A 26,367-nucleotide genomic window follows, 5' to 3' on the forward strand; every position below is an offset into this window, starting at 1 on the left:
AAAAAGCATGCAGTCCCACTCTGGGCATCACTTTCATTGCCATGGCTGCCACTGAAACTGGGAGATGCAACCTTATGGGAAGATGACAACAGCAATTTTATTCAGGAGAGGTTAATCACTTCAATGCAGCTGCTAATCTTTAGGGACCGGGTGAGGATGACTTTGTTTGCATAGTTCAAACAACTCAGGTTTCCTATGCAATGAAATGCCCACGTTGGTGTGGCAACATTCACAGCCAGTACAGAAAAGGGAAGAAGGGATCAGTCTGGATTAATGAATAATGAAAAGTGGCTGCAATAATGCCATAGGAAAGAGCTTAACCATCTTGATGGACATCTCCAGCTTGCTACGCTGCCAGCAGCCTGGTAATTGTCTTTCCAGAAAGAAAATAATCATGAATTCAAATCTCTGAAGTCGTGGATTGGGAGAACCTTACATTGCTTCCACATTTTTGACTGTAGCTGAGGAGGACATCATGCAAGGTAAGAATTCAGAGACATAGCCATGTTAGCCTGGAATATCAGTTTGCAAAGGGATCAAGCAGCACCTTTGAGAATAAATAATTAAAAAAATATTTTTTTTAATTTCTATCCCGCTTTTTGCCAGGCAATCAAAGCAGCGTACAACAAGCTAAAATACATCCATATATACATAGTACCCCCCCCTTAAAACAAGATTAAACAATATAAGATTAAAACTAACATGCTAAAATTCAATTAATCCAAATAATAACCATGGGCAGAGTTCGATAGATGGGAAGTCTTATTCGTGGCCGAGTATTTTATTCCGGGAAGGCCTGACAGAAGAGATCCGTCTTAATGGCTTTTTTGAAGCTCTCTAGATTGGTAATTTGGCAGATCTCGTCTGGCAGGCCATTCCATAAGTTGGGAGCGGCTGCAGAAAATGTCCTGGAAGAAGCTGTACCATAAGCTCTCGTAGACTTGAGCTGTATCGGCACTGCAGAAATAATGCAGTTTGATGCCTCTAAGTGCTCCATCCTATGGAGTCCTGGGATTTATAGTTTGTTGTGGCACCAGAGCTCTCTGACAGAGAAGATGAAATATCTCACAGACCTACAAACTTCAGAATTTGTTCTGGAGCAATGGTTTCCAAACTTTGGTCCTCCAGAAGTTTTAGACTACAATTTCTGGAAACTCCAGCCATCTTAGCCAGCAGTCTAGAATTATGGGAGATGAAGTCCAAAACATCTGGTGGACCAATGTTTGGTAACCACTGGCATAAAGCCATGGTAGTTAATAAAGCGGTGTCAAACAGCATTGTTTCTGCAGTGCAGATGCAACCTAAGGTCTCCTTCCTCAGATGCATACATCTCCCAGTATCTGAGGAAATAGACCAATTCTACGGAACCTTATGCTACGAGTTCATTTGCACAGTTAGCTTCAGAGGTGATACAAGATCCCTTTGCATGCAAGGTAAGCTGGGCTTTGGAGGGCAAGCCAGGTCACCAGCTACGCCATAAGGACTAGGGGCTACTCTTTGGTTTTTGTTTTTCATTTGGATTCTTCATTTCGAAATCGTAGTTTGCTAAAATAGGGGCATATATGTACATACACTCCACATAGTCCCCAAGGGTTTTTCCACAGCTTGGCTAGCCTCAGTCTAGTTTGCTATGTCTCCAGGGAGGGGGAACCTCTCTCTCTTTCTCTGGCAAGTATTAATTATGCCTCATTAGCATCCTCCCACCCATGACTAATAGGATAATTCCCCCTCCCCACTCCCTAATTAGACCCAGCAGCCAATTCAGCATCTTTCAAGAGGGAGGGAGGGAGAGACTCACATCTATGGCCAGCCCTTCCCATACAAAACCGTCCATCAATGAAAGCGAACCATGTGCTTACTCTCTGTTTTGTTCCCCCATTACATTACTTAATTTACTGTCTCTTCCTTACATGCCTGTTCGGTTGTTCATTTGTATTCCTCTTGCATTCACCGTCTTCCTACATTCTCAGCAGCATCCATCCCTTACAGAGGGGTCAGGCAAGGCTGTACAGAGGTCCCCCTACATGCGCTGGGGTTCGGGGTAAAGGACCCCCGTGAATGTGGGGAAAACGCAAATTAAAAAAACACTATTCTTTCCCTAGGAATCTCCAGGTCCTCCAGTGCAACTCAATGGCCAATATCTGCCACAAGTTGATCATAGAATCATGCTGGAGGATGTACAGATGCCTAGAGGAGTGTTTTCTCTGAGAACTTCTAGGTTCACCAGCACAACTCTATGATCAATATCTGGAAGAGTTGCATTGGGGGACTTAGAGTTTCCTAGAGATAACATATTAATCAAAGTCACAAATAAAGCTGCAAATGTAGAGGGTATTCTATCAACCGACTTCTCAACTTGTATGCAGAAAAATCATGCAAAGAGCAGGTTTATACTCAGAGGAAGGAAGCGTGAAGATCAGAGGAAGTAATATCATCAATCTAAAATATGCCGATGACACCATAGTACTAGCTGTAAACAACAAAGACTTGGAACAACTACTAAAGAAAGTCAGAGGAAAGTGCTAAGACAGGTTTAATGTGGAACATTAAGAAAACAAAAATGTTGACCATGGAAAATTTGCATAAAGTCTACCTAGATGACAAAGAAATTGATATAAAGAGTTCCCATATCCTGGATCAATCATTGATCAGAACAGAGATTGCAGTCAAGATATCAAAAGAAGACTAGGATTGAGAAGGGCAACTATGAAAGGACTAGACTAGATCCTGAACTGTAAAGATATGCAACTGAGCATTAAAGTGAGGATTGTCCAAGCCATTAACCACGTATGGATGTGGATGTGAGAGCTGGACAATAAAGAAAGTAGACAGGAAGAAAATCAATTTATTTGAGATGTGCTGCCGAAGAAGAGTGCTGAGATTACTGTGGACAGTCCTTGAACAGATCAAGCCTGAACTCTTCCTGGAAGCCAAGATGCATAAATTGAGATGTCATACTTAAGACAGATCATGAAAAGACAAGACTTATTAGAAAAGACAAGAAGGTGGAGCATAGTAGAAAGAGAGGAATGGACAGAAATGTTCCAGTGCAGAGCAGTTGAGGACAGAAGGGCTTGGAGGTGTCTCACCCATGGGGTTGCTACAAGTTGAGATCAACTTAAAGGTGGTTAACAACAACATCCTTCCCTTCACCTGCATATACATGGTTAATGAAACGTATAAGAGGTTAATGAAGAGACCCTAAAGTGACCTTATTACAGGATTTTGTCATGGCCAGCCACAAGGAGGACTCAGAAGACAATGAGGAGGACTTGGCTCCTGTCAGAACTCCCCTGCATTCATATATTCATTGATCATTTATATATTCATTTGGGGATTCTGTCAGAGGGATTATTAGTTTAGGGTTTTGTTTAGATGTTATTTGAATAAGGACATAATAGGTTTGATATATATTGGTTAGTTAGAATGTACTAGAAGGGGATAGATAGATGGCTAGTTTCTGTGCTTGCTTATTAGGATTGGAATGTTACACTGTTAGGGAGTTACCCAGCCAGGCCGAGACGGCTCTTGTGTTGGGAGGGGTGAGTTACAACTTAAGAGTTAAGGTTACTACTTATAGATTGTTATAGTAATATGTTCCTGATATTAACATATATTGTTGTTATGCTTTATATGCTACAATGTATGTTGGGTTGTGGGATGATGGGATATATAACCATTCTTACATATACTCATAGGTTGTTAAGGTTTTATATTACTTAGTTTAGGGGAGAAGGATGTCTGGGCTTCAAGGCCACAGGTGCAAGGAGGAGATAACACTTGGTGAGAACTTGATTGTTTTGGGAACAGGCCGGAGAGGCCGGACGAGAGGACACTACGTCATCTGGGTGGAGATTCCTCACTGCGCGGGAAAGACTGATCCAATTAATTAACTTAATTGCTTAATGGGGGTGGGTCTGCTCGTGGGACTATATAACCCATCTGTAACTATGTATCTTCATTCCTGACAAAGAAGTCACTTCTGTTGCCTATACCTTTTACCTTTCAATAAAGCTGTTACTCTTTAGAAGCACAGCCTCTTGTTGTTTGGGGGTGGCAATTGGGAGCCTGACAGCTCCTCAGGTACAGGAGGAACCTGAGGCTGTGCCAGGTCCCAGCTCTGCTTTCCCAGCCCCAGTGGATTTGGGTCAGCCAGACCCTAGCTCTGTGGGATCTTCTGCAATGGAGCCTGGGGCTCAGCAGCCCAGCCTTGCCCCAGTAGAAGTGCCAGACTTGGGAGACATAGAGCAGCAGAGCATTGAGGTTCTTATATTTAGCCAGAGGAGACCAGCATGCCTTTGACATTCCAAAAGGCTTGTTGAGAAACGCTTATTAGCCACTCGGCAACTGTGATAAGGGAGCTAGATATAAGGCACCTGGCGGACACTGTCAGAATCTATTGTTTTTCATTAGTTAATGCTGCTTGATCTGACTCCTTGCTTCCTAGATCTTTGACTGCCTTTGAATCCTTGACCTCAGATCGGACACCTTGACCAACCCTCTGGCACTCTTGACCTCAGACTGGACTGGTAGTATTGCTCTCTGTAATCCTGAACTTTGGACTGGCTTGTGGCTTATTCTATTTGGACATGGTTTGTGGTTTACTTTTGCCGAGCAGGCTCTTATCAGCCGTGTGAGTGTATGTTGGCAGCATTCACTTCCATGTTCCTCATATCTTCATTCTTCCATTTACATATATACCTCCTCTTTTGTCCTCTCCTTGCTGGAAATCTCAGTGTTTTCCTATATGCCTACACTGTGCCTCCATGCCTCTAGCCACACTACGCAGCTTGTCTCATTTCCTCGAGTCACCTGCAGACATCTTTTTCCTGGGGCCCTTGGTTGCCTGTTGCCCAGATGATATCTAGTTTGAAAGGGAAGAGGGTCTGGTGGGTGGATGGCCCTGTCCTGCAGCAGAGAAAATGTGTCCAGTTTGCCTCTAGCACTAGTCTTCAAAGATGTTTTTAGTTATTTTCAAAGCCATGTTAATCTATTTCATCATTGAAAGATACAGGAAACCCTGTAGCACTTTTGAGACTGAAAAAAATAAATGTCTAGCATAAGTTTTCTTATAGACTCTTGGAATCCATAAAATGAAAGCTCATGATAGATTTTTTTTAAAGATTATTTTTATTAACCAAAATTTATGCATGAATAATACAAACAAACACATCAATGAACACGTCTGTAAGCTTCGTGACTCCTAATTATACATTTAGCCCACTTGTCTTTGTAGTTTCCAGTTTAATTAAGACCTTTACATACTTTCCATCTAGCCTTGACAGTCTTTCAGTCAATTTCCATGATCTTCCTAAAACAGTAAAAATATAATTTGTTCATAATTTCGCCTACATTTTACATTTTCATAGAATCATAGAATCGGAGAGTTGGAAGAGACCACAAGGGCCATCCAGTCCAACCCCATTCTGCCATGCAGGAAATCCCAATCAAAGCATCCCCGACAGATGGCCATCCAGCCTTCGTTTGAAGACCTCCAAGGAAGGAGACTCCACTACACTCCGAGGGAGTTTGTTCCACTGTCAAACAGCCCTTACTGCCAGGAAGTTCCTCCTAATATTGAGATGGAATCTCTTTTCCTGCAGCTTGCATCCATTGCTCTGGGAGCAATGGATGCAACTGGGAGAGTTTTGTAACTCTCCCATTTTCTATAACCCAGTTGTTCCATTTATAATTATCCTGTCCATACATCGATATACCTAATAAAAGGATACCTCCTGCCATTCTGTTTGCTCACATTCAGTAAGTCATTTCTATTCTTATTAACAAGAAGCTGATCACCTCCTTAACTTACGTTTCCCAGTGGAGGATAATCCTATATTCTCCATTCAATGTTTTTTAAGCTTGATCACTTTTCTTTCCAGCATGCTACAGCTGATCTCCAATTTCTTTTTTTAATTCTGCAAACTCTCAAAGGTGAAAGAGGATTTTCTTGTTATCTTTTTAGCTATTGTCGTGATGCTGAGTTGCAAACTGTCTTGGAGAGGGAGCAATTGTTTGGGCCAAAGAACCTAGCGGCTCTGATCTACCCCTCCTTTCCTTCTTTCCTTTTCGTGTCTTTTCATTCACTTTCCTTCTCTCCTTTTCGTGTCTTTTCATTCATCCCTATCCTCTATCCCTATAATTAATCGGCCTATTGATCCTTCTCAGTGCCAATGTCCTGTCCAGCTATTTACCAACCCATGCCTTTATATGCTTTCTTAATCCTCCGTATACAAGCCCTAATCTATCTCCCCATCTGTCTCTCTCTCTCCCCCTCCTCCTCCATCCTCCAATCATTTCCAGCCTCCTCTGTCTCACTCCATCCCTCCATCCTCTCCAGAAACACACCCCCTGCCTAGGTCTACCTGTCTATCATCCAAATGCATCCCTTCTTTTCTCCTCATTTGGACTGCAGGGAGCCGTGGGCATAGCCTAGGATCTCTTCCAATCCTGCCATCCTCTCTTTGGATCCTGGTGTGCCTCAAACAGGTGGGTTGGGTGTGTGATGGCTTTTGTGTATGTGGGGTTTTTTTTAGCATGTGTGTGTGGGCAGGGGGACCCCAGTGGACTCCCAGTTCCCAAACATGTGGAATCTTGCCAGGGTGGGGCATTTTCAGAATATATATATCCCTTTGACATTTGGGAGGGAGGCATTTTAAAAAGGAGATGACTGATTACTTTAAAGCCAGAGAAGAAGCGGAGGAAGGAGCAGATAGATCTGAAAAAGATGAGGGGGGAAAGCTGCCCCTGTTTTGCCTCCCTCTCCTAGAAAGCAGGTGGTGAGGTGGGAATCACGGTGGGAGTCGGGAAAGAGGGCCAAGGAGGCGGTTGGAAATGTGTGATACAGGGGTTCACTCTTTGGGTGGGCGGCTGCTACCCTAGCAGGCTATTGTGTCTTTGCCGACATGTCTCCAACAGATGTCTTTGTGAGAGACAGAGCCTGCCAAGCTGGCAGGGTTAGCCAGAAAGAGTGTGCCAGCCAGCGTGGGTATGAGAAGAACAGGGCAGAGCAGGTGTGCCAATGTATGCCTAAGAATGGAGTTTCTGGTGCCCAGGAGACAACAACGCTGATTTTTGGCATCTGACAAAGTAGGTTCTTGTCTACCTTGAATGCTCACCCTCCTAGTCCAAACTCTTTGGCTCAGAGAGGCACCAGGACAATTTCTTCCTCTCTTGGAGACTTAACTGGATTGTTCTGCTGGGGATCTGCAGGAAACAATTGGCACGATTTCCTCCACATCCCCCCGCAGCCAATAATGCATGATAACATTTCGACTCACGCCATCCCAGTGACAGCATCCAGCGGAAAGTGCTCCGAAGAGGACTTTGAGAAGCATTAGCCTTGCAGCAAAAGGTGGATTTTGAGAAAGCAGGAGTGGGGAGGATTGAATCCGTCCGTGGCCAACTGTTTTGGACACTGAGAATCTAATTCAGACAACCTGTCTTGCCTTTGGGAGCCTTTACAGGGCACAATGGCTTTTGCACTGAAGTGGCTGAGAATCTAGTGGATCCAGATGTGCCTTGCTGTGGGTGTCTATGGATGGTGCTTACTGGCACTAGTAGCATGTGAATGGCAGGTTTGCATTTTAAAAGCTATCTCCGCTGTAAGGTTCATGCTAGATTCCTTTAGACAACCCTATTTCCACTGTGTTCCTACCATCTAGGAGCACATTAGTAACAATATGAGGAATGTGTGTTAATATTTATAGCAGCTGTTGAATGCATGCACACTTTGGCCACTGGGTATGTTCACATATAACCTAACCCGCACTCGATCTCTACAGGTTGTAAGTGTGATCGCACTGGTGTAAATGCTAGGCTCACGTGTCTTTGTGGCATTTGTGAGATTTTTGTGCACCCAGTATATGTCTGTGATGTGTGTTCTCATGGAGAAGTTGTTGCGGGATGTGTGCTACTGGTCACACAGTTGTGTCTGGGTTGGCTGCTTGCTCTCATGGAGTTGTGTGTGAATGTGTGCCACTCCAGCAGTCAGTGGAACAGAAGGTATTTGGGTGCAGGGAGATTTTAATGTCTGCAATCTCTGTTTTTGTGTATTTGGATTCAGAGGAATATTGATGTCTGTGAGCACTGTTTTTGTGTATGCAAACACACATGCAGTGGGAAATTGTATTATACCACTGTGTGTTCTGTTAGTGTCTCCATATTGCAGCAGTGTGTATTAGACAATACAAGTACAAGGTGTGTGTCTTTAGGAGAGGTGACTAGAGTGCCCCTATAGCCTTCATGTGTTTTTGAGTTTGTGTGCATGCACAAGTCTATTGTGTATGTGTGTGTGTGTTGAGAAAGATACCCATCAGAGGGATGAAAAGAGAGCATGATTGTATCCCAAATAATATGTGATACTGGCAGGCAAATAACAAAGGAAGCACTGTGTGTGTATATCATACATCAGCATCTCAACTGCATGTCACTCTGTGTGTGTGTGTAGGTGAGTGTGTATCCAGGGACTCAATTCTACAAGACAAGATTAATTCTAATAATGAGCTGTTGTGCAGCCAAACTGTCTCCTCACACTGAGCATCTCAGTTGGTTTTGTGTGAATGCTATGTGAAAACAGGTGGGTGTGTCTGTGGTCTTCTGTGAACCGAAGGGCTACCTGTCCTACTCTTATTAATGTGTTGTTGTTTTTAAATGCTTTGGGGTCATGCTGGTGGGGAGTGAGTGCAAAAAGGAACCTGCTGTTTTTTCCCTATTGAATCTTTTATGTATTCACCACCTGTTTAATTACCTAATACTGTGTGTGTGTATTGCCATGTGTGTTTACTGTGCTAGTGTAGGGGGTTGTGGGTGAAAAGGGGAGATCTATTGTGTCCTTTTAGCAACCATGAGCAGGATTTTAGTACTGGAAGTGCTGTCCATCCTCTCACGCAAAGGATGTCACCCCCATTATTCTTCTTTCTTGAAGATGGTTTGCTGAAGATGGACATCTCCTAGCAAAGCTCCTGGGCCTTGTTGCAAGCTGCTATGAGGCAGAAATTCAACAAGGAAAGTAGTCTTGCTCCTCTGGGCTGGGAGTAGTTTCGCCTGTAGATTGTTTGTATGTTGTGGAAATGTTAAGGGAACAGGTTGTAGGGAGCAGGGAAGACACAGATATCTGTTTCCTCAGTCTTCCCTGTCCTCCTGTCTCTCCAAATAAGACACATGCAAGCATGGTGTAATGGTTGGAGCACTGGACTATGACTGGAGATCAGGGTTTAGATCTCCACTGAGCCATGAAACCCACTAAATGACCTTGGGCAAGTCACACTCTCTCAGTCTCAGAGGATGCCAATGGCAAACCTCCTCTGAAGAAATATGCCAAGAAAATCCTGTGATAGATTCACCTGTGATTGATCACCATAAATCAGAAATCTTGAAGGCACACAAACAACAATAGCAAAGCCCCAATGCAAGATGTCCATTCGAGATTACAAAAATTGACCTCTTGCTTCACATCCAGGTCACTGAAAGCACTTGGTGGTCACTCAAGAAAGCAAGCCAAACTCACTCAGTCATCCAAGCAACCAGAATGTCAAACTCTATAAGGGCAGACAAGGGGGCTAGAGATAAATTCTGGCCAGAGCAATCTAAACACCTAAGCAAACCAAAACCCATCTACCAGGATTTGCTCACCATAATAATTTGTTCTGCAGAGCAAACAAGGACGGAGACAAGGCAATTTGAGGTGAGGGGAGGAGCTGCCCATCTGTCTTTGGACTGCGCTGTTTAGTGAGAAAAATTAATGTGTTAGAGACAGTGAGAAAGTCAGAGGAAGAGAAAATGTGTTAGAAACACCGAGAGAATCAGAGGAAAAGAAAATGTGTGTGAGAGGTGTACATGGATTATGTGTTCTTCTGTTCGTCCATAGCCATGTGCGTGTGTGCCGACAGTAATGGTCTGCATGAGGATAAGCAAATTGAAGTTTAATCCAGAGGTGCTCCTGGTCAGTCACAATGCAGATCAGGGGAGAGGGATTCAATCTGTACTGGATGGGATTATGCTTCCTCTGAAAATGCAGATTCGTTGTACGTGTGTGTTCCTGGGTTTAGCCTTGGACCTGGATATTCAAGTTTTGGTAGTGGCTAGGAGTTCATTTGCACAATTAAAGTTAGTGTGCCTTCTATGTCCATTCCCAGGGATGTCAAACATGTTCACGGCAATCCATGCCTTTGTTACATCCAGTTTGGACTAGTGTGATGCACTCTATGTAGGGCTGCCATTGAACCATAGAATCCTAGAGTTGGAAGAGACCTCAAGGCCTCTGTCATGGAACAATACACAGTCAAAGCATTCCTGACATATGGCCTCTGTGTAAAAACCTCCAAAGAAGAAGACCCTACCACACTCCAAGGCAGTGTGTTCTACTGTTGAACATCTCTTACCATCACGAACGTCTTCCTAATGTTTAAGTGGAATCTCTTATGTAATCTGAATCCATTGTTTCTTGTCCTAGTCTGCGGAGCAGCAGAAAACAAGCTTGCTCCAGCCTCAATATGCCATCCCTTCAAATATTTAAACTTGGCAATCACAGCAGCTCATAGCCTTCTTTCCCAAGGCTAAACTTAGCAAGCTCCCTAAACCACTCTTCCAGGCTTTTCACCATTTTGGTCTTACTTCTCTGAACGTGCTCCAGTTTTCCAAAATCCCATTTGAATTGTGGTGCCCAGAATGGGACACAGTATTCCAGGTGAGGTCTGACCAAAGCAGAATAGCAGCACTATTACTTTCTTTGATGTAGACACAATACTCAGTCCTAGGACTGAAGAACATTCAGATAGTTCCAGAGGTACAAAGAGCTACAACCAGATTGTTAACTGGTTATCAGAAACACATAGTTCTGTGATAACAACTGCTCCACTGGCTGCCACTCTTTTTCCAAGCACAATTTAAGATACTGGTTATGACCTATAGAGCCCTATATATAGCTTGGTTCCAAACTATGTGAAGGATCCTATCTTCCTCTACAAGCCTACCAGAGCTTATAGAGATGTATTTGGCAGGAATACAAGAGAAAGCTTGCTATCACCTTCCTTGCTGTGCATTTGCCAATAGGTCAAGAAACTACTAGATGATCCAAGGCAAATTGCATGCTCTCAACCTCAGGGGAAGGCAATGGTAAACCTCCAAACAGATCTTGACAAGAAAACCCTATGATAGCTTTGCCTTAGGATCGCCATCCAACAACAACAAAAACAAAAACCTTTCTATACCAACAGGCATTTGGGGAACATATTGTTTTATATGTAACCAGCATTCTGTTTTACATTGGGACTTGTCTAAACAATATAAATACTCCTCATTCTGTTTGAATAGAATGCGATCTTTCCACAGGAAATTCAGAGGAATTTGAACTTTGGGGGGAATGAATAACTCCTGAAATTCTACAGAAAAAGGAATTGTAGTTTTTACTGGAGTATCTGCAAGGATGTACATTATCAAACGTGTGGCTGGCCGTCCCCATGCATGGATTTGCATGGCTGCACATTTTCAACAGAGGGAGGCAAATAGATGCAAATTTGCGCAGAAATTGAAGAGAATTGAGTGTCATTGTGCAAAAATCCACAACAATTTGCATTGTACAGTCAGCCCTCCATATCCACAGATTCCTTGTCCATGGATTCAACCATCCACAGTTATATTCCAAAAAGCAAACCTCGATTTTGTCATTTTATAGAGGGGACACTATTTCACTATATCATTGTATATAATGGGATTTATCCACAGGGGTCCTGGAACCAAACCCCAACAGATACCAAGGACCCACTGTACATTTATGTGTAGACTCGTATTGGCACTAGTATTCCAGATTGGATCTGGAAACCTTTGTTCACATGAATGCCATTTTCATGCTGCGAACCCTCACCCGCTCGTCTCTTGTGTGCATCACTCTTATTCCTACAGATCCTTGGTCCACCATGGCGTTGCCCCCAACCTTACCAGGTGCCGGTCCACGGCGTGGCAGCATGCCCTTGCCCATTAAACACCAGTTAGTGAGAGCCTCGGCAGTGGATGAACTGGATTCTCCGCCAAGCTCCCCAGAGGTGGGCAGCAATGCAGGGCCCAGCCCGCCTGGAGGACGAGGCCCATACAAAGTCATGCTGCTTGGCGAGAGCGGCGTGGGGAAGACTACTTTGGCAGCCATCTTTGGAGGCCTGAAAGGTGGCGTTCATCATGAGGAGGAGCATACAGGTGAGCAAAAATGGGACTAAGGAGATGCGTGCAGGCCCCTTGGCAGCATGCCATCCTCTTTTCTCAAGCAGACCTCTTACCTTTCTAAGAACTGTTCAGAAGGACTATAGTTGGCCCTCCACATCTGTGGTTCTGACACTTATGGATTTGATTATTCACGGATTTGATCTCTATATTCTCTCTAGGAATCTCTAGATCCTCCAGCATGATTTTGAGGGAAATTGACAATAGAGTTCCACTGGAAGACCTATAGATTCCTAGAGAAAACACTTCTCTGGGCATTTGTAGGTCCTCCAGTGCAATTCTATAGTCAACCTCTGGCTGATGTTGACCACAGAGTTGCACTGGAGGACCTAAATGTTCCTAGAGAGGTGTTCTTTCAGATTAAAAAAGAGTGATTTCTATTTGTGGGTTTTCCACTTTGCGGAGTTTCTGTGTACCTGACCCCAGTGAATGTGGAGGGTCCACTATAATGTCAACTTCTCCTGCTTTTCTTGTCACAGAATTAAATACAGTCAAAAAGAGTTTAATTTGCCTAATTTCTGCTGCTACTTGGAGAGTGTCCTGAGTGAAAGCAAAAGCAACTGCTGAAAATTTGCCTACTATGCATCATGGTATTTAGTGGACGGGAATTGTAGTAGCTCTCAGTTATTTTGTGATATATAATTTAAGAGGGGTTTTGTGGGAAACTTATTTTGTGAGACCAGAGTTTCAAAACGAAAAGAGGGAACTGGATCATGGTTGCCCCGCTTTCTTTATTCCAAAGGGAAAGGAATTAGAAATGGCTGGGAACCAGCTTTTCAAAAACAGTGCCTTGAAAACACCAAACACTTCTGTTCTGTTACAGTCTGGAAATTGGAGAGAGACATGACCTTAATCTTGGTAGACTGTGCACCACAAAAATAGTTTGATTTGCCTGGTTTCTGTTACCACTTAGACCTTTCCTTAGGCGGCTTGTGAAAAATAAAATACAGTTGAAATGTTCAGCCGGGAACAGTTTGTCAGCAAAGGCTGTGTTCAGGTAGGCTTCCAATGAACCTCCTCCTTAAATGAGGAAAAGTCCTTTGCTCTGAAAAATGTCTGCAAGAAATGGCATAAGTTCAATAATGTAATTGTTGTTCTCTCCTGACACAAATTTTCACTTTTGTCTCCCAGAGGATTCCTACGAACGAAGGTTCTGTGTAGACGAGGAAGAGGTCATCCTAATTTTATATGACATCTGGGACCAGGTAGATGCACTTCTCTTATCATTCCTTTGGTAAATTACAGTGGTACAGATATTAAGGAATATTTTTATTGTATGCATTCTACACTTAGGAGGGTTGTAGGGTCATTTTTAGGTCCTTTTGTCTCAGAGAGATGGAGACAGCAAGATGTAGTGATTTGAGTGTTGGACTAGGATGCTGGGAGACCAGGGTGTGAATAGTATTTGAGACCAATTTTAGTATATGTTTTTAGTATATTTTTTAGAATAGTACTTGAGACCAATTTTTTTAATCTGGTGGGAGGCTGCAGGGCTATAATCTTAGACCCAGTTATTTGAGTGTTAGCCTCATTCAGAGGTTCTGCCTCTGAGTAGAACCATCTAGGTTTGCACTCTTTCCATTGTTCAATGGACTAGATAAACTGGTTGCAATTGACTTTGAAGGCTCCCCACCAGTTGAATCTGGCAATTTACTTATGCTTTACTTAATTTAATAAAAGTAATTGCATCACCCAGATAAGTATCTCTCTGTTTTATACACATCCAAAGGCAGGTCTACTCCACGATGCTGTCTGTTTTGTGACACATTCTCTTCAAATCATGTTTTGAAAAACTATTGATTTATATATATGTGGATGTATATAGACTGAATCAGTTTAAACACGTAGCTAGACAATATAAAGCTTGGGAAGGCATCTCCAAGGGACCCATGTTCTGTTTCTGAGACTCTCAGGGGCCATTTGGACGGCCAAAACTGCCAAAAAAATTAAATAAAACAAAGGAAAAAATGGCTGAAAGTCCACTTCGGGTTTTGGAAAACTGCTATTTTAAAACGTTAAACAGTACAGGCGAGGGAGGCTATAACTTAAAAAGTAAATTGCCGTTCCTGCCCCACTTCATCTAAAAGTCTGGATATAAATATAATAAATAATATTGAATATAGTGTATAATCAAGTATAATATTTATAACCAATACAATATTGTGAACAAAGATGCTGAACTATACTTTGCATCGTTCAAACACTCTAATGGAACTGGTTCTACTAGCCATGGTTAATAGGGCAATGCCATGTTCAGCTGAGTGATTGTTTTAGATTACTCCACTAAAATTTACCATAGATTAACTTTTCATTCAAAGTTGGCAATTGTATTTATATTCTTTTCAGTTGCACACAATACATAATTCCAATGTCTGGCGTTCCTTAGAAGAGACATCCTTTCCCTTTCCCAGCTCTTAAGAGAAACTGTTATTCAGCTGAAGTATTGGTTGTGTTCTTGCTAAGGGAATATTTGCAAACCACCACAATGTTGGACCAGAACTCTGGAAGACCAGGGTTCAAAACCCTGCTCAACCTCAAAATAATGCAATGGCAAACATCTTCTGAACAAATCTTCCCAAGTAAAACTAAGAGAGGGACACCATAAGTTGGAGTTGGCTTGAAAACACATAACCACTGGCTTCATTGGGGGGGTGCATGGGGTGCAGGTGGCATCTGACCCTGTTCCTCAAACAGGGTCAGAAATGGCCTGTGGCGTTTGCCTGTGTCCCTTTAAAAGGTTGAAGAGATGGGGTGAGTGGGGTGAGGCTCAGTGGGAGGAGAAAGGAGAGCCCCCAAGATTCCTTAAACAATTTAATTTTAATTTTTTAAAAAAATTATTCCTTTAAATTTTCTTTTAAAACATGACATTTTACCAAATTTTTACTTTAAGCCGATGAAACTATGCATGTGTAAATCCATTTAGGTTGTGCATATAATATTGTAATTTGAAGGTATGATTTTAATTTTGCTAGTTGTTTATGTCACAAGCCCTGCCTTTACATCCAGTGATATATGGAAATTATGATTTATGAGTAACATTAGTACAAAAACCTTACTAAAGTTTCTGCATAGTGTGGTATGAGAGGGGATCAATGGAAGGGATGACACCATGAGTTACCACACCAGGTGATGCCAACCCTAGTGACGCCACTGTACATAACGACAATCCTTAACAATGACGACATGTGGGACTGAAGTATGGTTGTGAGCAGCCTTATGAAAATCACACACACACACACACACACACACTCTCTCTCACCTCGACGGTCTTTGACCTTTTTCTGGTTCACAAATCTTTCTGCAGGGAGATCCTGGTGGATGGATGCAGGAGTCCTGCTTGCAGACAGGAGATGCCTTCTTGGTGGTTTTCTCGGTGACGGATCGCCGTAGCTTCACACGGGTGCCACCTACACTTTTGCGCCTGCGAGCAGGGAGCCCCAGGACTGATCCTCCCATTATCCTGGTGGGGAACAAGAGCGACTTGGCTCGATCCCGGGAGGTCTCTCGTGAGGGTGAGTTGTCTACTAAATACCATTAAATTACTACTGGAAGTGGATTAGCCCTGCCTAGACACCTCAGCAGGAGTACAGTGTCCAGAGCCAGGGAAGTTGTAGTAACACTCTATTCAGCTTTGGTCAAACCTCAGCTGGAATTCTGTGTCCAGTTCTGGACATCACAATTCAAGAACAGTATTGGCAAGCTGGAACATGGGCAGTGGAGATGGTTAAAGGTCTGGAAACTAAGTTGTATGAGGAATGGCTTGGGGAAATGGGTATGCTTAGCTTGAAGAAACGAAGACTGAGAGGTGACATGACTTTTCGTTGTTATGTGCCTTCAGTTCATTTTCCAACTTACTGCAACCATAAGGTGAACCTATCACAGGGTTTTCAATGCAAGTTTTGTTTGGAGGGGTTTTGCCTTTGCCTTCCTGTGAGGCTGAGGGGCTGTGATGCCCAAGATCATCCAGTGGATTTCCATGGCCAAACAAGGTTTTGAACCCTCGTCTCTAGTGTCCTAGTCCAATGCTCAACTCACTGTAACACACTGGCTCCCTGGTAACATGACAGCCATCTTTAAATATCAGAAATGATGTCGCATAGAAAAGAGAGGCAAGCTTGCTTTTTTTATTCTCCAGAGACTAGAACATGAACAAATGGATGCAAATGACAAGAAAAAGATTCCAGCCAGACATTAGGAAGAGCAGCCAGTATTGTCTATCAGCTATCATCTGGCTTAGTTAAGCACAGTCAGCCCTCTGTATCCATGGATTCTTTATCTATGGATTCAATCACCCATTGCTTTAAAATATTCAAAACAAATCCAAAAACCAAACCTTGATTTTGTCCTTTTATATAAGAGACACCATTTTACTACCCCACTTTAATGAGACTTGAGCATCCACAGATTCTGCTATCATCCACAAGACAGATGCTCCTGGAATCAAAACCCAGCAGATATCAAGGGTCCACTGTACTTAATTTAGCATATCCAGGGGTAGTCATGTTGGCCATATAGCAAAGTAAAATAACATCCAAAATCCATAAAAGCAGTGATACTTTTATTGGACTAACCAAAATGCATAAAATACGTGTTGCAAGCTTTCATAGCTCCACTGGCTTTTTTATCAAGCAAAGGTGTTAAAAATCATAAAGGAGAAAAATATATATGACAGTGTTAGTCATAGGCCTGCATTTTGTCAAGTTGTTGTTGTTCTAAGTTAGGATGGTGTGGAGGGATATCTATGCAGACAGGCCACTTCTGGCCATGTGATTATTGGAAGACAACACATCTTAAAGTCCAGGAAATAAAATTTAAATTCCATTAGCAACACAAAAATAAACTTCCTTTGAGATGAAGGTTGCCTCTGTCCTTTGTGAGGCTATAAACCCCCTTGTTATGTAGAGACCACAATTTCTCAAGATGCCTCCATGCTTTTAAGCATACTTAACTATGTAGCCTCTCCCCTGAACCTGTGGGAACTGTACAGTATGTCCTTTGTATCTGCGGGGGATCCATTGCAGACTCACCCGTGGATAAGAAAAAATGTGGGACCTCAAGTCCTGCTGTCGCCAATGGCAGTGTGACATGCACATGGTCATTGAAACAATAGGGCCTGCCATCTGCAGATGCTTAAATCCACAAATGTCAAGCCTGCGTATGGCAAGAGCACACTGCAATTGCTCCAATTGTCGGCAGGATGGATCTCCTTCTCCCCATGCAATTGATGCCTGGTAAAGTTGGTGGAAGGGGGAGTTATAATTGTGCCACCATCACAACTGAGTAGCAATTGTGAATACGAAAGGAACGCTTATGGATGGAGGATACTTAACTAAAAGCTCATAAAGAACACTGGCCATCTTCTTTACTGTAAGAGCTGTTTGACAGTGGAATAGACTTCTCTAGCAGTAAAGAGGGTAGGCTCTCCTTTTTTAAGAGGTTTTCAGAGGTTGGACAGGGGTCTCCCAGAGGAGGGCTGCAGGTGTGTATTCATGCATGGCAGGAGGTTGGACTAGATCAGTGATTCCCAAATTTTGGTCCTCTGGATGTTTTGGACTTTAGCTCCCAGAATTCCTGACTATTGACCAAGCTGGCTGCGGTTTCTGGGAGCTGAAGTCCAAAACACCTGGAGGACCAAAGTTTTGGAACTACTGGACCAGATGGTCCTTCCGATCCCTTCCCACTCTATGGTTCTATGTGTGGATTCTGCAGCCATTTTAGAAGCTGTTGGGAGGAATGTTTCTTTGGGAGCACTGTTTAAGTGGCATGAGGAAGACTCTCTTTGGGTCCAAACAGACAGGTCAAAATAAAGCTGCTTCAGGTCTCTTTGGAGGTATGCTCTTTAAATGATGCATGTGTTCTAAGAAGTCGGAAGCTGTGCCAAAGCCACACTCCAAGCCTAAGGACTGGAGCGCAGCTTTGGTGCAACTTCTCGCCTCTTAAGATGTGTGTGTCATTTAAACAGCATACCTTCAAAGTAACCCAAAGCAGCTTTATTTTGGCCTGTCTGTTCAGGCCCTTGGTCTCTTAATTTTCTTTTTCTTGCTTCCATACCCAGAGGGCCGCAGCCTGGCTGTCATGATGAACTGCAAGCATATTGAAACATCGGCCGCATTACATCACAACACAGAGGAGCTCTTTGAAGGTGTTGTGCGCCAGATCCGGCTGCGCCACCATCGGCGCGAGGGTGAGGGCTTCCGCAAGGAAGGGGCCGTGGGCCGTCGCGAAAGCATCACCAAGAAAGCCAAACGCTTCCTCTCCAGCCTTGTGCCCCGTAATGGACGCTTCTTCAAGCAAAGGTCGAAATCCTGCAATGACCTTTCAGTGCTATGAGCATCATCTTCTCCTTCCTCAAGACCCAGGCAGTCTCTGGAAGAACAGACCAATACTATCTCTGATCCTGACTGCACTGCGGACAGGATAGCGGCCATAACAACCCAAGATGGGGCTGTTCTTGAGCATAACAAGATTCCCGGGATCCTCCTGGGTTCAGTGGCAATGCATTATTTGACAAGCTTTACGCGCTTTTGCCCTCTTTACCATCTCCGGTGGCTAAAAGGACCCTTTAAAATAACCACCCAGTTTTATTTCAATGTTCCTCATGGGAAGTTAGAAATCACATGTTCTCTGGACTCAAGGTGCCTGTCTTTCCCTTTCATATTTTCCTTTTCCCTCCTGGCACTGTTGAGAGATTTTCTTTTATTGTCCATTGTACTTTTGAATGTCACCTTTAAGAATGTCTTAAAGGCACCAGACCCAAACAAAATGCTTCTATCAAGAGACTCAGGATTTTCTTCTCAATTTGTGTTTCATTTTGTCTGTCACACTCAGGTGCCCTCACTCCCTTTGTGGAGTGTCGTTTTTTCCCAAGGCACTAGAGGTGAAGTGAAGTGTTTGTCGACTGTTCTGGTTGTGAGCAAATGGTCTAGACTTTTGCCCACAGCTGTTAGTTGTTGTGCTCTTTTGCTATTATCTTAATTCGTTGTGTGTGTGTGTATGTGTGTGTTTTTAAGAGACACCATTTCCAATTCCATCACAACCACTTGAACAGGAAGGATGTAATATTTAATGGGCTTGCACTACAAGAATTTTTTATTTCCTCTGTTTGTGCATCATACTTTTTAGGAGGCAATGACCTGCAAATGGGTCTCTACACAACTGAACAATAGAGAAATGCATTGTGTTTGCCTAAATACTGTATTTGAACTTAGCTTTAACAAGCGTGTTGAACGCACCAGTTGGGGAAAACAATTGCATTTTACACTTTTGCATAACAGAATGAATTAACATTTTTCTTGCTTTGTGTACCTCCCTTTTAAGGTACCCGTTTCAACCAACTAATTACTGCCTTGGAAAGCTTATTTCATTTGCTTCTTTATGCTTTTTGTCAGTGCTGATCTTTTAACTCTTTTTAAAGGAAATTGCCATTTTATATGCTAAATCCAGACACTTCTTCTTTGCTTTAAAGGCACAAACTTAGGTTGCTCTAGAAAAGGCTTCTTGTATTTGTGATTATTGTTATTATTTATAGTTATCACTAGATTTCCACATCTGGGGCATCATGTTTTAAAGAGTTCTTAAAGCCATGCAGCAGCAGCAGTAGTCTGTTAATTCAGATACAATCACAATTAGCTGTGAATAGATTCTCCTTTAAAGGCATGGACCTGGAAGGGTCATGGAAGGGATGGAGAGGTATTCAGTGCCTGATGTCCTCAAATCTTTCTGCTTTAAAGGCTGCAGCCACCTGTGAACTTGAACCTTGAAGGATGAGCCAGCTTTGGCCCTGCCTCTTATTACAAGAAGTGCTTAACGGGGCAAGACTCTCATTCCTTACAGAAGATTGCCTTCACATTTCAAAATGACAGGGATTTTGAAGATGTAGCTTACTGTATCTACTGCACCTCTCCACCCCCAGAAGAAAAGGGGAAAACCCAGTGAGGCTGAGTGACTAACAATGCTGTGTGCTTATTTTCAATTAAAGCCATTTTCTATTACACCGTGTCTGCAGCTATCACCTGTTGTGCCAAGGACTGTTTGACATACGTTTGCAGAGGGCAGCGAAGAAGAAAGGGGATGGATGGGAGAAGGAGGCAAAAGCATCAGGAAGAATATGGCAGCAATGCGAATCAGTCTAGCCAATATTTTAGCACTGTGTGCATTTCTATAATTCCACAACTGCACAGATGATCCCCAGAAGCAGGAACTTGTACCATAGCAAAGCAATGCCCTCTGAATTAGGATTGTTGGCTAGCATTCTGCTTTGTAAATAGCCTTTCACATGTGCAAAATTGAATTGAGTAGTTTTGCAGTGTGGTTATATACCTAGGGGTTGCCATGATGTTACAATAGAAGGGTCTCCATTGCACAATGGTAACCAATGGAGTGACTAATATGCATCTGGGCACCAGCTAGGAAGTGCCAGAGCTCAACAGAAGCATCTGATGTGCATCAGAAATGCCCAGTACACATAGAACCATACATTTGAATGAGATCCCAAAGGCCATCCAAGCCACACACCCTGACATACATGAATATACAATCAAAATACTCTTGACATATGGCCATCCAGCCTTTGTTTAATAACCTCCAGAGTATCACACTCCAAGGCAGCCTATTGCACTGTTGGACAACTCTTACCAACAGGACTTTCTTACTAATATGGTGGAATCTTTTTCCCCTGTAGTTTGAATCCATCGCTTTGTGCCCCAGTCTCTGGAGCAGCAGAAAACAAGTTTACTCTATTCTCAGTATGATAGCCATTGCAATATTTGAACATGGCTATCCTGTCACCTTTTAATCTTCTCTTCCCCAGGCTAAAAATACCCAGTTCCCTAAGCCATCCCTCATAGGGTATGGCTTCTAGACCTTTTACTGTTTTGGTCACCTTTCTCTGGACATGCTCCAGCTTCTCAACATCCTTCTTGAATTGTAAGTATGCAGAGGGATTTTTTTATAGCACCTTTGAGACTAACTGAAAGAAAGAGGCTGGCAGCATGAGCTTTCCTAGACTTGAGTCTACTTCTTCAGATGCAAAGGATGGAGTGGAAAGTCCAGAGATGGGTCTATATAAGTTGGTTGCATGTGAGAATTGAAATTCAAAACCTTGTATGGGTATGGAGATGAGGTGACAAGTGCAGTTTTAATTATGGTTGTTGGGGGACAAAGGCAGGAGGAAGGCTGTTGCCTAAGGCCTAGGAGAATAGATAACCATATGAAGGATTATTGGGATATAGTCTGGGAAACAGAGAAGGGTTGTGATGAATTTGAATTGTGGTGCCCAGGTCTGGGCACAGGATAATGATGTCTGACCAGAGTGGCACTATTGCTTCCCTTGATCTAGAGCAGAGTGCTCTTGCTGGTTCCTAGATGTGCATCTTTGTAATTTGCCAACAGGGTTTTGTTGTTTTTCTGCAATGTAGCTATGGACTTATAAAGTTACGAAACACAAGACTGTGATATAGGATCTCAGCCGTCTTTATGAACCTTGTGTGTTCTGAACTTTTTGCAAGTGTCGAAGGACTGTGGCTTAAGGGAACTTACAAATTAGAATAATTGCAGTATGGTTAATGTACAAGTCAACAGTAAAATAGAATTAAACTAAGAATTTAAAAGACACACTTTAAAAGGATTAAAAAAGCAGTTAAAATAGCACAATTTTAAACAATGCAGTACTTTCCTGAAAAGCCTTTCGGAATATAATAAGTCTTTGTCTTGATGGCAGAATGCCAGCAAGGTAGGGGCCATTTTCTAGCCTCCCTATGGAGGGTTCCAAAGTCCAAGGGTAGCCAGCAAGCAGGTCCTATTTGATGTTCCCACCAAATGTTCCTGTGACAATGGTGGGAATGAAAGAAGGCCTGGTCCTGGGCATCTCAGGGTCCGGGCAGATTCAGAGGGAGTTATAAAATCCACCCAATTGCCTTGTTTAAGAGCTTCTAAATACTGAAAGTAGGAAAAACTGGCTGTGATGCCTCAGTGCCAAGAGAGAAAAGCCTTTTTAACGTGCTCAGGTATGCTCTTTCTCCTGTCCTTCGAAGCCTCTCTCTAGCCCATTTCAAAGCTGAGCCCAGTTGCATCATTAGGTGCATGCAAGGAATGTGAACTGCACCAAGTGACACCCCAGAAGGGGATGTACACCCCAGAGGGGGAGGTACACTTGGTGGGGTGGTTCACCTGTGTGGGGCTGGTGTGGCAGCTAGGTGAGTAAGAAAAGGGCATTGTGCCCCTTTCTTGCATGCCCAGCAGCCACACAAGACCCAAAATGGCTGTGTGGAGCCTTTCATTTGAGGTCTGGCACAGATGCTCCCTGGAGCAGCCATGCTGGATCCGAAACGGATGTTGGAGGCCATGGCACGGTCCCCTCGAGCAGCGGTCAGCAGCCCGCACACTGTGTGACACCATGCGCAAGGACGTCACCGCCTGAGTCTAATCTGTTTGTGCTGATGGGAGATGTAGTTCAACTCTTCTGGAGGGCAGTGGGTTGGGGAAGGCTGACAGCAATGAGGGGGTTTGACAGAGAGACAGAGAACATGAAATAGGTCTGGGAGTAAGAGACAGTGCAAGGAGCCTGCTTAAGATGCAAGCCGTGCCTCCCCTTGTCAGCGGGGGAGACAGGCTGATGGCTCAAGCTGTCAGTGCTTTCCAGGGGGGGGGCCTCCTACGCTTGCTCTCAAAAGCCGCACCTGCAACAAAGAACTCCCTTTTTTTCCTCCTATGACTGACAAACTGCTTTCTGCAACCTTACCTTTGCACAGATCCTCAGCCTTTTCCCCCATTGCCGCCTTTAAAAACCGAGGGCACGCATCCTTGCAAGACATGTGTTTCCCCCCCTCCTCCTTACCCACACAGCCATCTCTTCAGTCAAGAAGGACTGAGGAGGCAGGGAGAGAAAAGGAAAAGATATTTAAGACTTTGAGGCCACACGGTTTCCCAAAGGAGCTGTTTTCAGAGCCAGCTGTTCTTTCAAAACAGGTGGGCAACTTGTTGGTCTCTAGAAGTGGGATGACTTCTGTGCCTTAACAAAAAGTGGGATAAAAATAAAATTATTATTTATTATTTATGTGTAATTCCAGGCTCCCCAAGAGTTCATTTGGTGCCAAACATTGACACGTTACTGCTAAAAGCTCTATTGGTGGTCAATGATGCAGCAGATGGTCTACAGCACAGAGGCATCCCAGCCCTTTTGCCGATTGTGTCCAGAATCTACTCACAGCAAATGGTAGAAATGGGCTCCTAAATAACTAAATAATTTTACCAAGATTGGCCCTAGCTGGTGATCCACTTTCCCAGAGCTGGCTGTATGGCACACCTCGGCTGATGTTTCCCGGCTCCCAAGGGTTATATTGTGCAGAAGCAAACAAAATTAAAGTGTAGTACAATTGATCCTCCATACCCAGATTCTTCATCTGTGGATTCAAGCATCCACAGCTTGAAAATGTTCAAAATATATATACATTCCAAAAAGGAAACTTTGATTTTTCATTTTATATAAGGGACACCATTTTACCTTCCATTGTATTTAATGGGACTTGAACATCCACAGATTTTGGTATCAACGCGGGGTCCTGGATCCAAACCCCAGTGGATACCAAGGGCTCACTGTATCATCCAAAATCCACAACACAGTGATACCTTTATTAAAACAACAAAAATGTACATTATACATGTTACTAGCTTTTGAAGCTCAACTGGCTTCTGCATCAGGCAAGTGTGTTAAAAAATCATGCAGGAGGGAAAAAATGACAATGTTAGCAATAGGCCTGAATTTTGACAAGATGTTGTGGTTGTTGTCCTCGGTTCAGATGACATTTAAGGTTTTTAAAAGGCTTTTAAAAACACTTTTGCTTGATGAAGAAACTAATGGAACTTTGAAAGCTCACAATGCATATAATATACATTTTGTTTGGCCCAATAAAAATATCAGTGTTTTGTGGATGTTGGATGTCATCATACTTTGATATATGGCCAACCTGGCAACCCCTGAATAAGTTTTCTAAAAAGTGTATGTGTGATCTATTCCTCCTGTAGCTATGAGAACCATGCAAGCAGGCTAGTTATAATGGAAAATTCACTTCTCCAATCAATTCTCAGCCTTCATACCTTTTCCAAGCCTCAAACCACCAAGGTAACCCAAAAAGGCATCTAGGTACTAATGCAAATTAACCTTTTCTCTACCCTTGGGCAGTGGTTGTTTGACCACGATGTTAACAAGGAGGCTAAAAACCATCTGTCTGGTGCAGAAATCCAGCTCCCCGTAGGACTACAGTTCCCAATATGCCCCACTGTGCTGTTGGTTAGGCCTGATGGGAATCAGAGATGTTTATCACACTATACTCTTAAAGTGCTACTATTCCACTTTGACTGCTCTAGCTGCTTCCTGTTGCATTCTGGGATTTGCAGTTTTAAGGAGGGATATTTAGAATTCTCAGGCAGAGAAGTTCTCTGAGAATTCTAAATACCCCTCCTTAAAACTGCCAATACCAGAATGCAACAGGAGGCAGCTAGAGGAGTCAAAGTGGAATAGTAGCACTTTAAGAGTATAGTGTGATAAACACCATAGTCCTATAGCATCTGGACGGTGATACATTGCCCAAGAAATCAGTCTCAATTTTGAATAAGAGGGCAATGCTCTTTTGGAAAGTTAGCATGGAGAAGAGGTTTCAATGCTGGACTAGGACACTGGGTGACCAGGGTTTGAATCCCTACTTGGTTATGAAAGCCTACTTGGTGGTCTTGGACAAGCCTCACTCTCTCAGCCTCAAAGGATGTCAAGGGCAAACCCCCTGCAAACAAAATCTGCCAAGAAAACCCCATGATAGGGCTAGCTTAACTCAGAAATGACTTGAAGGCATACAATCACAATCATTTTTGAAATTCATTGTTCTTCCCTCCCTTGCTTTTCCAGCAGAAACACATGCTAGCTGAAATAATGCACAAGACTCTTCATCTGCATATAAAGAAAATGCAAAATACTCCTCATTTGTGTGGTTTGGGGGTTTTTTTGGTTGAAAGGGGCAAGCAGGGCTTTGGCTTCATCTTATTCTAGGTCTCTATGGCCAAGCAATCAAGACTCATTTTAGAGCCCTTTTCCTTCCCTTTTGCCACCGCAGGCTATCACACTTGAGAAAGCAGTGAAGCACAAAATGTCTTCCCTTGCCGCTGCTTCCCATGGCTCAAGCATCCAGAAATTGGATGAGCTGGGAAAGGGGGTGGGGTGGGGGTGATGGGAAGAAAGGAGATGTGCATCTCCTTGCCATGGAAACGTCCTTGTGGTCCACAGCTGGGAGTTGCCATGGAGACAAGATGTTTCCTATTGCCATAGCAATCAACTATTGGTTATCAGAGCAAGCCGAGCATTTAACATTTCCATCAAAGCCCTTCTGTAACAGAAAGCAAAGATGGCTGGTGGGGGGAGGGGAATGTGATATCCCAGGTTTGCAAGCAGAGGGAAGTAACACAAAGTGGAAAACTGGGGCAATTGAGGTTTATTTATGATTGGATGACATCAGGCTGTGGATCCTCAGGGAAAGCCCAAAGCCATAGGTGGGGGTTGGCCATGATCAGAGGTTGCATGGAGGGTTTTGTTTGGGGAGGGGGGAGAGTGAAATTTGCTGACAGGACTAAATTCAGAGCCATCTGCTGCTCAGGCTGAAGCAGCACCTGAGACTCACCCAGGAGAGCAAGAAGTGTGATGGCTCCTCAGTGGAAAAGCAGAGGCGGCAAAATCAAGAGGTGGGGATGAGGGAAGGGCACAAAGATGGCTGTGTGCTTCCTTCTCTTTCCAATGTGCCAAAGCAGCAGCAAGCAAAACCAACACGAGAGGGAGGGAATCTCACACCCCACGCACAGCTATTCGGTTACAGAAATGACATACAGAAACTAACTCCCCACAAGCTTTCCCACACCAGCTGTAGTCTCCAGGTTTTCATGTCATAACCCAACAGCTATAACTAAACATGTCAACAGTAGACCTATGGTACAGGATCTGACCCTCTTCCACTCCACACTTGGGAGCTGGCATTCAATGTAAAGACAAGCAAACATACACATTTGTTAAGTGCTCTTGTGGCTAAAAGGTAGCTGGCCCTCCACATTTGTGGTTTTGACTTTTGAGGCATATTAATATGTTCTCGCCAAGAATCACTAGGTCCTCCAAAGAAA

At 43.4% G+C, this 26,367-nt stretch overlaps 1 protein-coding gene across 4 annotated transcripts; it reads left to right on the top strand.

Moving 5' to 3' along the window:
• Positions 1–430: 430 nt before the first annotated feature.
• REM2 (RRAD and GEM like GTPase 2) lies at positions 431–20,204 on the top strand. 4 transcript variants are annotated; one of them, XM_042471536.1, is made up of 5 exons: positions 431–482; positions 11,902–12,189; positions 13,345–13,418; positions 15,518–15,725; positions 18,269–20,204. In XM_042471536.1, the coding sequence occupies exons 1-5, from the start codon at positions 476–478 to the stop codon at positions 18,541–18,543; spliced, it is 852 nt and encodes a 283-aa protein (XP_042327470.1). In that variant the 5' UTR covers positions 431–475; the 3' UTR covers positions 18,544–20,204. The 4 variants fall into 4 exon arrangements, with proteins under 4 accessions (XP_042327470.1, XP_042327472.1, XP_042327471.1 ...); XM_042471538.1 differs by lacking the exon at positions 431–482 and adding an exon at positions 6,388–6,489; XM_042471537.1 differs by lacking the exon at positions 431–482 and adding an exon at positions 7,519–7,577.
• The last annotated feature ends 6,163 nt before the right edge of the window (positions 20,205–26,367 follow it).

This window comes from Sceloporus undulatus, chromosome 6, assembly GCF_019175285.1.
Source record: "Sceloporus undulatus isolate JIND9_A2432 ecotype Alabama chromosome 6, SceUnd_v1.1, whole genome shotgun sequence".
Lineage (NCBI taxonomy): Eukaryota > Metazoa > Chordata > Lepidosauria > Squamata > Phrynosomatidae > Sceloporus > Sceloporus undulatus.

What these genes read in the sequence shown, in the direction of transcription:
- REM2 (XM_042471535.1), top strand. Translation starts at nt 11,832, where the DNA reads ATGAATGCCATTTTCATGCTGCGAACCCTCACCCGCTCGTCTCTTGTG. An exon ending in TATATGACATCTGGGACCAG is followed by an intron (nt 13,419 to 15,517) that starts GTAGATGCACTT and finishes ATCTTTCTGCAG; the next exon opens with GGAGATCCTGGTGGATGGAT. An exon ending in CCGGGAGGTCTCTCGTGAGG is followed by an intron (nt 15,726 to 18,268) that starts GTGAGTTGTCTA and finishes TTCCATACCCAG; the next exon opens with AGGGCCGCAGCCTGGCTGTC.